At 39.8% G+C, this 12,826-nt stretch overlaps 1 protein-coding gene across 1 annotated transcript in view; it reads right to left on the bottom strand.

Moving 5' to 3' along the window:
* Window positions 1–12,826, bottom strand: part of wdfy4 (WDFY family member 4) — a 306,893-nt gene that overhangs the window by 252,360 nt on the left and 41,707 nt on the right. Inside the window, exons 7-10 of the mRNA XM_059946114.1 lie at window positions 10,929–11,089; window positions 8,737–9,189; window positions 7,356–7,457; window positions 4,908–5,098 (exon numbers count right to left, since the gene is read on the bottom strand). Coding sequence (XP_059802097.1) covers window positions 4,908–5,098; window positions 7,356–7,457; window positions 8,737–9,189; window positions 10,929–11,089 — 907 coding nt within the window. The remainder of the gene's footprint in view (window positions 1–4,907; window positions 5,099–7,355; window positions 7,458–8,736; window positions 9,190–10,928; window positions 11,090–12,826) is intronic.

Below are 12,826 nucleotides of genomic sequence, written 5' to 3'. Positions count from 1 at the left end.
CCAGTAGCACTTACATCCACTGTGATAATGTGCTTTGAGAGGGTGGTGTTGTGTATTTAATATTTCAGTAATATTGTAAATATGTTGCTCATTAAGCATTCTTTATTTGTTTGCATAATTCATTACAGGTCACATGTAAAATACGTGAATTGAATACGCCATGCTGCTACCACATGATATGTGCATGTCTCGCTAAAGTAAAGAACAAACAAAGACTCACATCACTTGGCTCTTTTGTTTCTCTTTGAATTAGTTTAAAGCCTTGGAGTTACAAAAAAATAACAGTTGTTGATGAAAAATATCAGCTCTTGTCTGAGAAACGACTTGGATCCAGTCCAATTTGCCTACCGTCACAACAGGAACAGCTCTTCTTCAACCCTGGAACATCTGGGCAGCAAAGGTGCATTCATCAGGATGCTCTTCATTGACTACAGCTCAGCTTTCAATACCATCACCCCCTCAAAACCAATCAATAAGTTTCAAGGCCTCAATACATCCTCACAGAAATGGATCCTCAGTTTCCTCACTTGCAGACCCCAGTCAGTTCAGATTGACAACAACATCTCCATGGTCGCATCAGCTCAGTGCACCACAAGGCTATGTGCTTAGCCCACTGCTTTACTCGCCTTATACTTATGATGTTGTGGCTAAGCACAGCTCCAATGCCATAGTTAAGTTTGCTGACAACACCACTGTCATAGGCAGAGTCAAAGGTGATGACAGATCAGCATACAGGAGGGAGATTGAAAATCTGGCTGAGTGGTGCCACAACAACTTCTTGTTCAATGTCAGCAAGACATCTGTGGGTTGAAGGGCCTATATTGTGCTGTAGGTTTTCTATGTTTCTATGTTATTATTTCAGAGAATCTGTCCTGAATCCAGCATGTAAATGACATCATAAAGAAAGCACAGCAGCACCTCTACTTTCTTAGAAGCTTGCAAAGATTTGGTGTGCCAGCCAAAACTGTGATAAACTTCCATAAATGTGTGATGAAAGTATATTGGCTATTGCATGGAAACACCAATGCCCTTGTACAGAAAAACCTACAGAAAGTAGTGGACACAGCCCTGTCCATCACAGGTAAAACCCTCCCCACTATTGAGCACATCAGCTCTGAGTGCTGTAGCAGGAAAGCTGCATCCACTATCCAAGCCATGCTCTCTTCTCGATGCTGCCATGGGGAAGCAGATACAGGAGCCTCAGGAATCACACCACCAGGTTCAGGAACAATTATTACCCCTCAAACATCAGCCTCTTGAACCAGAGAGGACAACTTCACTTACCCCATCACTGAACTGTTCCAACCAAACTGGACTCACTTTCAAGGCATCTTCATCTCGTATTCTCGATATTTTTCTTATTTATTTATTATTACTATTATTTAATTTTTTCTCTTTCTTTTTGTATTGGCACAGTTTGGTTTTGTTTGCACAATGGTTGTTTGTCCGCCCTGTTGGCTATGGTGTTACATTAATTCCATTGTATTGCATGCATTAACTGCTGATTGTCCACAAGATAATGAATCTCAGGGTTGTATATGATGACTTTGAACTTAAATGAGAACACAGAAGATATGCAGGCAGTACACCACATTGTGGACAATTGTACCTTCTACTCCTGCTTATAGGAGAGTAACCTACTAGACGCAAGAATATTTCACAAAATTCTGAATAAAATGTTAAATTGGTTCATCAATATGAAAATACGTGCAAAATCAAGGGGTTAAATTATCAACAAATCATATTAAACAAGGGTGTCTACAAGGAGGTGTTGTAAGAATATCATACACAATACATTATTGTCACTCAAGTGTTTATCAGTGACACTGATTATAAGAAGAACATAAATTTAATAAAACCAAACGGAAGCAAAGCAAATAGCCTTGACACTTTTCAGGATGGGCCATAGATAACCTTATTGGTACAATCTTTAACATGGTTACAACTTAAATCCTTGGAGACTTAATATTCCTTAAACTTCAATCCATAATGCACAAACTGAGTTACACATAAGCAAATTTACCTCCCATTCTGTAATTTAATACAGTGTACAATTTTCAATGTGTCGTCCTCATAGTGTGGAGATGTAATGACATTTATTTTGGGTTACCAGCTAAATATATATTAGCAAATCAATCTGAATTTGTGAGTAACATGATAAGGATCCCGAGGGGACGCAAATAATAAATTCAGTTACTTATTATTTTGTGACTGCTTCACAATTTGTCTAAATTAGATGCACACACAAGATTTAGCTTAATATATCGGTTTAACCATATAAATGTTCTATATGGATATAATTATAAATCAGTTTAATCATAAAATTACATTTTTAAAATATTTACAATTATTTTGCTTGTTTACTTATCGTAATTTCATTTTTTCTGTAAGATGCAGAGATAATCAACTAATGATAGGATTTCCAACATTATGTTAAAAATAATATTTATTAATATTTCTTATTATAATTTATAGAAAATTGTATGTACTGTAATGCACTGTATTGCTGCAACAAAATACATAAATTTTGTACTGCATGTCAGTGATAATAAACCTGATTCTGATGTATGTTTTAAATAATATTTTTACCTCTCATTAAAGAAAGGACGACTGGTGATTATATCATTCCTGTTCAGTTATCATTTCAGAATGTTCCAAAGCTGTTTCAATCAACTATATTGAAAGGACTGTCACCATTATTGTTTGGGTAGAAAATAGGAACAAAATGAAGATAGAATGAGCAAGCTAGGGCTATGCTCTTTACAGAGGAGCAGAACAAGAGGTGACTTGACAGAGGTGAACAAAACAATAAAAGGCATAGATCGAGTGGATGGCCTGAGACACTTTCCCAGGTCAACAATGAATAATATCAGGAGGCATAATTTTAAGGTGATTGCTGTAAAGTATAGGGGGAATGCCAAAGGTAAATTATTTTACAGACAGTGGTGAGTGTGTGGCACGCGCTGTCAGAGGTGGTGGCAGAGGCAGATACATTAGGGACATTTAAGAAGTTTTTAGATTGATCTTAGAGTAGGTTATAAGGTTGGCACAACACTGTGAACCAAAGGGACGGTACTGTGATATACTGTTCCATGTTTTATGTAAAACAAGACAATAGTAAGAGTCAGCTGTACATCTCCAGGAGTCTCCTCTGCCATTCCATAAGATGTTGGTTGCTCTGATCTTAATCTCAGCCCCTAACTTCTTGCCTGTGCCCTGTAAACCTCAGCATACCCATACCCAGAAATCAGTTTATCTCAGTCATAAATATGATTAGTGATTTAGCTTTCCTGAGTACAGAATTCCAAAGATTCACCACCCACTGTAGGAAGTTCACCCTCTTCTCCACAGTCTTAAGTGGCCATTCCTTTATCCTGGGGCCCCTACTAGTGCAAACATCCTCAAAGGATTTAGAGTAGCACACACAATAGGAGGGAGGAACTCAGCAGGTCAGGCAGCACCTATGGAGAGGAATAAAGTCGATGTTTTGGGTTGAGACCCTTCATCAGAAGATTTATGTTACCAAACCTCCACTGGAGGGCTTTACTCATTTTATTTAGAGATACAGTACAGACCAGGCCCTTCCAGCCCTGTGAGCCGGGCCGCCCAGCAACCCTCACTTAATCACAGAACATTTACAATGACCAATTAACCTACTAATGGTACGACTTTGGACTATGGGAGGAAACCAGAGCACTCAGAGGAAACCTACTTGCACATGGGAAGGGACGTACAAACTTGTTTACAGACGACGTCAGAACTGAACTCTGAACTCCAACAATCCAAGCGGTAATAGCGTTGCACTAACCGCTACGCTACCTTCCCAAAGCAACATTGTATACAGTTGCACTGACATTCAGACGAGGAATATACCGCAGATAAGAATGGGCGCACCAACATCCACTGCATGATAGAGGTTTTATTAAGGGGAAGTTTACAAGACTGGGCCTTGGGTACTTTCATAACCTTCCTCTTAACTAAGGTTTTTTTTTTGGTCCCTTGCTTTCAGCTCCTTTTTTTTTGGTAGTAGGCATCAATATCTTCTGTTGCTAAGTGTATTTACGGTTTTGGGGGTTTGAATGTCCTGATTTATATTCTCTATATTGTGTTGTGGTTGGTCTGGAGTTTTTTTTTTGTGTTGCGGGGCTTGGGGAGGATACTAATTTTACATATCTTCAATTTGGGTGCTTTCTCAACTATCTTCTTTTGTATTATATTATTATTGTATGTTTATTTTTGCACTGTATTAATGCTCTTCATTTCGATCTGGGTTTTTTTTATCTGTAGTGATGTAGAAAATGTATAAAAAAAACTAATAAAAAATTTTTTTTAAAAGACTGGGCCTTGGGATGGCACAATCATTGTGTGAGGAGTGACTGAGTTGACTTGAGTTCTATTCTCTGGAGTTTAAATGAATGAGAAGTGATTTCACTGAAACTTAATAAATTTTTACAGGTGGATCTAGAAAGAATGCTTCCTCTGATCTTGAAATGAAACTGAGTCGAGGTATGCAGATGGGGCAGGAACAAGCAGAAATAATGGGCCTACCTGGACAGGCAGGTTTGTGGATCTTTGGTAGGAGGTAGAAAAGGAAGATATAGGGTGTGGGAACTATGCTGTTGTTTCTTTAACCCTGGGGAAATAGTGCTTAGGATATTTTATAGCTTCACCTTCCATAAGACATTATATACAAACCATGGAAAATTAATTGTTCTAAATCACAATACATAAACCATGGGCATTAAAATTCAGCATACACTGTGAAATAACAAAGAACTTATTCTTATTTTTAAAGTTGGGAATTTGCTACTCCATCACAAAGTTTGCTGAAGCAAGGAAATGAGAAAGAACATGTTCTGATTTTTCACCGAAATGAAAGAGACAATTTGAGAATAACCACAACGTACCTGCAAAAGGTCAAGTTTCAACATGAATTCCCCCTGGGTGGCAGAACACAGCACTCCTATCATCACACGCATGTACTCCTCTGCATTTACAATGAACAGCTGTTCTAAGATGTCTAGTGCATGGCCTCGATAGGATTTGTCATCGAGAAAAATTTTGATGTAGGGGATCATCCCATACTCTCGGAGAATCACTGATCAAAGAGGGGAAAGATCAGATTGATTTAGGCTGTGGCTTTCACAGGACACTCAGTGCAATGACAAATGTTGATTAACTCTATGCAGGGAGAAGATATGAACAGGGGACAGACAACAGAGAGCAAGGAAAGGTAACACTTTGGTATAATTTCCACTGTGATTTCCAAACCATTTACTTCCCATGAAAGAATTAAATTTATATTGTTGGTACCCCTATCTTTATTATCCTGAGCTATGGTCACTTGAAGTCGAGTATGATGTCCTCCTCAGGGTTTGTCTGTTGGTGGATCCTCAAATGGCCGTGGAGGCCGATCTGTGACCCACATCTCCTGTGCAATGTGGGCAAGAGGAAGAGGTGGTTGAGCTTAGTGGCTGGGTCTTTTGGCTGTTCGGTCTCTCCTTTCATTGAGAGGCATCCAGCCCCTGCCCACCATACTTAAATCTTATTGACACAAATACAGTTATGGGCATTTTTAGAGAATATTAAGAGAAGTCAGTCAAGGACAGCTTTAGCACTCTATCCCCGAAGGATGTTGGTTTAGGGAGTAGAACTTTTTTTTGCAGTTTAACTTTCCTATACTTGCTATAATTTTATAAAATCACCCATATATATGTGTGCAATTTTTCAGTGAAGTTTCAGTAATTGTCATGTAGCTGATTCTGTATCTTCTAGAAGCTTCCTAGTTGTTATCTTCTCAATGAAATGTGTTTTTATCCCTAGTCTGATTGTGAGACAACCACGACTTCTTTTTCTTTGTTTTCTCTTTGATCTTGTAACATTTAATACAACAACCATAATCTCCAAGTTTTCTGCCTCATTCATGACTTCTGAAGAACCGCCAAATCAATGTCACCAGATCAACACTTAAGAACTGTGTTTTCAGATTTAGTTAGATAGTCACTTGATTGATTGCTATTCAAACTGAATAGAAAATGTGATAGATCAGAAATAATATTAATATAAAATGCTTATAAGATACTCTCAGAGTATTCTATTCTATACCAATTTAATGCCAACCTACTGAGATATTAGCAAAAAGATATGACGGCCAACTCTCAGGCAGGAGATACAAAAGCCTGAGAGCACATACAACCAAGCTCAAGGACGTCTTCTAATCCACTGTTATAAGATTATTAAATAGTTCCGTAGTACAATAGGATGGACACTTAACCTCACAATTCACCTTGTTATGACCTCACACTTTATTTTCTATCTGCACTGCACTTTCTCTGTAACACTCTGTTCCTGAATGTTACTATTGTTTTACCTTGTTCTACCTCAATCCAGTGTGTAATGATCTGATCTGGAAACATGGTAACGTAGAAAACCGACAGCACAATACAGGCCCTTCAGCCCACAATGCTGTGCCGAACATGTACTTACTTTAGAAATTATCTAGGGTTACCTGTAGCTCTCTATTTTTCTAAGCTCCATGTACCTATCTAAAAGCCTCTTAAAAGACCCAATCGTATCCGCCTCCACCACCATCGCCGGCAGCCCATTCCACGCACTCACCACTCTCTGCGTAAAAAACTCACCCCGATATCTCCTCTGTAACTACTTCCAAGCACCTTAAAACTGTGCTGTCTCGTGTTAGCCATTTCAGCCCTGGAAAAAAGCCTCTGACTATCCACACGATCAATGCCTCTCATCATCTTATACACCTCTACCAGGTTACCTTTCATCCTCCGTCGCTCCAAGGAGAAAAAGCTGAGTTCACTCAAACTATTCTCATAAGGCATGCTCCCCAATCCAGGAAACATCCTTGTAAATCTCCTCTGCACCCTTTCTAGAGTGAGGTGACCAGAACTGAACGCAGTACTCCAAGAGGGGTCTGACCAGGATCCTATATAGCTGTAACATTACTTCTCAGCTCTTAAACTCAATCCCACGATTGATAAAGGCCAATGCACCATATGCCTTCTTAACCACAGAGTCAACCTATGCAGCATCTTTGAGCGTCCTATGGACTCGGACCCCAAGATCCCTGTGATCCTCCACACTGCCAAGAGTATTACCATTAATACTATATTCTGCCATCATATTTGACCTATCTGTATGAATACTATGCAAGACAACCTTTTTGCTGTATCTCAGTATAAGTGACAAAAAAAAAATTCCTATTCCAGTTCAAAGAGGAAATTTCTAATTATCACCAATGATTACTTCCAAAGAGAATTGTAAAGAGATTGGGAAAAGTTTAACTGAAGTATGAAACAACCTGCTGGCATTTGCTGGCTCTCCAAACTTACCAATATTTCTCACTGAGCCTTGAAGCATGGTTGCCACAACTTTTAACATTAAACTTAAGGTCTCTCTCTGGTGCTGCTGATCATCAGAAGGTCCACTTTTCCCTGTAGTTTCAGAAGGAAATAAATATTGGGAAAATATTAATATAAATCATTGGATATTTATGAAAAGTAAATAAAAATAGATTAATTCCACTGATTGAGGCTCCAATAAATGAATTCCTAGAAGTCTCAAAACAGGGACCCCTTCTGTCTCTGGCCACCCTACAGACCCATTCTAATAGCAAAACAATGGAATTATAGTCTCTTCTCCCCATTTCTGATAGTGCAGAAACTAATCAATACAAGATACCATCAAAAGCTTACTTTGAAGTTTTAATCATTTCATGAGGCTCAAGGACTCTCATGCTTTGAAGATGCCATATTTTCCACTAAGTATTTTAAAGGCAAATTCAGTAAATCTGAAGATCTATAAGACCAATAGTCACAGAAGGAGATTCAGGCTATTCGGTACATCAGGTTTGCTCTACCAAGCCAACATGGCTGATTTATTTATTTGTATGCTTGTTGATATATATATATTTATTGAGATACAGCGTGGAATAGGCCCTTCCAGTCCTTTGAGCTGTGCCACTCAACAACCCACAATTTAAACCTAGCCCAATCACAGGACAATTTACAATAATCCATTAACCTACAAACCGGTACATCCTTGGACTATGGGAGGAAACCGGTACACCCAGAGGAAACCCACACAGTCACAAGGAGAACGTACAAACTCTTTACAGACAGCGGCAAGAATTGAACCCGGGTTGCCGGTACCATAAAGCATTGTGCTAACCATCACGTTACCATGCCGACCCTCTAAACACTCTTATCCCCATTCTCCTTCCTTCACACCATAACCTTTGACAGCCTTACTAATAAAACCATAGAACACTACAGCACAGTAGAGGGTCAAGAACATAAACTTTCAATTTAAATATACCCAATGACTTGGTCTCCACAGCTGTCCGTGGCAATGAATTCCACAGATTCACCGCCCTCTGGCTACAGAAAATCCTTGTTCATGGATGTTGCCTGACTTGCTGAGCTGCTCCAGCATTTTGTGCATGTTGCTGAAGAAATTCTTCCTCATTTTTTGTTCTAAAGGGAAGTTCTTACAGATGCAAATGTAGGGCTGAGACAGGGTTGGAAGAGCAGTGTTCTGACTTTGCAACTAGACTCACCAGGTTAGTCCAGATTGGAGTCTGAGGTTGAAATGATTAAGTCCTTTTAAAAACCTAATTACTAATTCCACCCAAATACAAAAGAGAAAGCAATGTCAGGAATGAACCTCTGAATGCCAATGCCTGATAATTAGTTTGGTAAAGATGACGCTTACCTGTTTTCCTCAGCATTTTTGCGTGCCTCTGAAGACGTGTAAGGAGCATCTCCAGAAGTCTGGTTTCTCGGAACACAATTGTGAGCAATGGATCATATTTGGTGATATCTAGCACGCATTTAAGTGCCAGCAAGGCACAAACTGGTGAGAGGTTCTCTCGAATTATGGCTTGAACTCTTGAAAAGATCTCATGGGGTATGTAAGACAGATCAAATACAACAAACCGCAACATTTGAAAATACTGAATCTGTACCGTCTCTGACTTGAGGTAAATCACCTCTGCAAATTGGAAGAAAGCTTGCTGTGTCCATTCCAGAAGGAAGAAATTGGCTTTATTCCAGGTCCAGATCTTCCTGATTCTGTCCAGGATAATTGATGAAATGAGGGAACAATTAGAATTTAAAAATACCGTCTGCAAAACTTTGAAAGCCTGGAGATTTTTCACAGTAGTACCTGGAAATTGAAACAGAAGGAAATAGTTGTTTGCAATGACGCAAGATACAAAAGTAAACAACCACTTTAATGACTAAGCCTGCAAAGAGATTAAGCGTAAAGATTCAAGAAAAAAGTGCAATTTTTCCATTGAAGCTCAATGGTTATGCTCTTTGATAATCTATCCTAGACACTACTGTAATGTATTCTGTTTTTTCCAATGGATAAGAGCATTTCCTCAAAGGTTTAGTTATAGGCCCTTCCTATTTTTCATCACTTGGAAACATTGTCCAATGCATCAGATTTCAAACTGACCACATCCCATGGTACTTTAAAAGCATCTTCTTTTGACATCTCCATTACGTTTCATAGATCAGCATGGTTGCATAGCGGTTACTGCAATGCTTTACAGCTTCAGCTGTAAGACAGGGCATTGAATCCCACTGCTCTCTCCAGGGAGTCTGTACATTCACCCATGACCACACGGGTTTTCTGTGGGTGCTCTGGTTTCTTCCCACATTCCAAAGGCAAATGGGTTAGGGTTAGGATTAATAAACTGGGGCACACGACGATGGCACCAGAAGTGTGACGATTCTTGCTGGCTGCCCCTGGCATAATCCACACTGATTTAATGTGACGTAAATGGCAAATTTCACTGTATCTTTCAAAGTTTCAATGTGCATGTGACAAATAAAGCTAATCTAATCATTAAAATCATAGAATGTTCAACACAGAAGCCAGTCCTTTCTGCCTACCCCATCTATACTCACTACAATGTCTATTTGTACTAATCCCATCTGCCTGCATCAGTCCCCGTACCCTTTGACATCTTTCCTATCAAACTAACTAACCAAGTAGCTTTTCGACATTGGCATTTCATTTGCCTCTACCCTTCCTCTGGCACTATCGTTTCCTTATGAAAAGCTTGCCCTACTGATCTCTTCTTGTGTATCCCTAACTTAACTCTCTAATCTCTATTTTCTTCTCCCTGGTGAGTACCAGTGATAGGTATTCATTTAGGATTTCAATCATATTTTTTGGATCCATAATTATCTCATTGATCCCTGGTAGATTATTCTTCCCTTAGCTACCATCTTGCTTCTACAATACTTGTAGAATGATTGGGAACTCTCCTTAATCTGCTTGGATTGGAATGGCAAGCTGCAACTGTACAAGTCATTAGTGAAGTACAGATTTGGAATTTTATTGGTAGTTCTAGTTGTCTAACTGGGAGAATGATATCATTAAACTGGATAGGGTGCACAAAAGATTAACAAGGATGTTACCAGGAGTGGTCAGCTGAAGTTATAAGGATAAACTGGTTCTGCAATAAACATCTAATAAGAGTTGGTAAAGAAAGACAGGGTGACTGTCAAACAAACAAAAAAAAACAGAAAACAGGCAGTTGAAGTGACTTTATAGCCTCCTGAACCATAAATCAGTTCTGAATATTGATGGGGGAAAGATTTTCATAAGGCCTAGGAGCACAATTAGGCCATTTAGTCCATTAGGTCTGCCCTGCCATTCCATCTTGCCTGATTTATTATCCCTCTCATCTCCATTCTCCTTCTCTTAACCTTAGATGCCCTTACTAATCAAGAACCTAACAACTTTGCTTTAAGTATACCCAATGATTTTCCTTCCACAGCCGTCTGTTGCAATAAATTCCATAGGTTCACCTCTGGCAGTGATAGCAAACCTAATTCTGGTTCTGAGCAATGCTCACCCAGTCAGTGAACTAAAAGTGATGCAGTAATTACCTGACTTTGGTGGCTGTTGAAACTTAAAAGTAGGAAACTGTGAGCCGGTAATAGAGGGCACCACCTTGAGTTCTTTCTCTCCATAGGTTGTAAGGGAACTCAGAAAATCAAGAAGCTCTTCCACAGATTTTTCTTCTTCATTTTTCAGCTCTTTATCAAACCTGAAGAGAGAGAATGGTTTTAATTCACACAGAGAAACAGCACAGAAACAGGCCTGGGCTCAAGACATTCTGCGGATGCTGGAAATCCAGAGCAAAACACACAAAATGCTGAAGGAACTCAGCAGGTGAGGCAGCATCTGTGGAAATGAATAAACAGTTAATATCTCAGGCTGAGACACTACCTCAGAGTTAGAAAGGAAGGAGATAGAAAGGTGAGTGGAGGGGAAGGAGACCTAGCCAGGTGATGGGTGAAGTCAGGTGAGTGGGGGAAGGTGAAGAGAAAGAATCTGAAAGGAGAGGAGAGTGGGTCATGGGAGAAGGCAACCATCTCTCTCTGAGCCCTCACATCCCCCTTGAACCTAACCCCTCTCACTTTCAATGCATGGCCTCTGATATTAGACATCTCAACCCTTAGAATAAGGTACTGCTTGTCTATTCTATCATAATCATAGAAACTTCCATCAGATCTCCCCTCAGCACCACCATTCCAGAGAAAACACCACAAGTGTAACCAACCTCTCGTGATAGTCCATGCCCTCTAAACCAGGCAGCATCCTGGCAAACCTCTTCTGCACCCTCTCCAAAACCTCAACATTCTTTCTGTAGTGGGCACAGTATGCAATACCAGTTGGAGATCATTTGTTCTTGTCTGACAAGGGAGAACATGTCAGAACTTTGACACTTAACTGACCATAGTAAAACACCACTACCAATGGTCCAAGCCCAGCAGCAAAAAGAGGAAGGTTGAGCATGGGGCGAGCAAGCCCATCCTGCAAAATCCCAGAGCTACAGGAACACCATCAGAAGCTCCAAAGACCTCATCCCTGGAAGAGGAAAGATCTGACACCATGAAGACAGGCTACACCTGGGGACAACTTGAAAGACTGGCTCAGGACAGGAGACTCTGGTGAGTCTATGCCCCAGTAGGAGTAACGGTCTGAACTAAGTATGTAAGTAAGGTCAAATTAAAGAATATGCAATCAACTCTAATTATTCATAGCGGCACCCACAATTTTATGTGCTCATGAGCAATTCTGGGAGAGGAAAAACTCAAAGTTCAAAGTTAACAGTAAATTTATTATCAAATTACATATATGTCACCAAACAAATGTAGGAGTAACTCAGCAGGCCAAGCAAGCAGCATCTATGGAAAAGAGTACAGTTGACACTTTGGGCCAAAACATCAAGTGTACTCTTTTCCATAGATGCTGCCTGGCCTGCTGAGTTCCTCCAGCATTCTGTGTGTGTTGCTCGGATTTCCAGCATCTGCAAATTTGCTCTTGTTTGTCACCATATGTTACCCTGAGATTCATTTTCCTGCACGCATTCACAGTAGAACAAAGAAATGCAATAAAATCAATGGAGAATTACATTGATTGACTGACATACAATCAATGTACAAAAAAAGGCAAACTGTGTAAATACCAATAATAAATAAATAAGAATGAGAACATCAGCTGTAGAGTACATGAAAGTGAGTCTACTATAAGGTTGTGAATCAGTTCAGCATTGGGTGAGTGAAGTTATCCATTCTGGTTAAGGAGCCTGATGGTTGAGAGGTAATAACTGTTCCTGAACCTGCTGGTGAGGGACTCTTTTACCTCCTTCCTGATGGCAGCAGTGAGAAGAGAGCATGGCCGTGGAAACTCAGGTCCTGCAGTGCCTACAGTTCATTCAGACAGCCATAGTACCTTTCATAAAATTACTCTGGGTGAAATTTAGGGATAGGTGGGGTGG

The sequence above is a fragment of the Hypanus sabinus genome, chromosome 21, assembly GCF_030144855.1.
Source record: "Hypanus sabinus isolate sHypSab1 chromosome 21, sHypSab1.hap1, whole genome shotgun sequence".
Classification (NCBI taxonomy): domain Eukaryota; kingdom Metazoa; phylum Chordata; class Chondrichthyes; order Myliobatiformes; family Dasyatidae; genus Hypanus; species Hypanus sabinus.
Note: the sequence above shows the minus strand (reverse complement) of the source record. Positions and strands in the feature narration are given on the sequence as shown.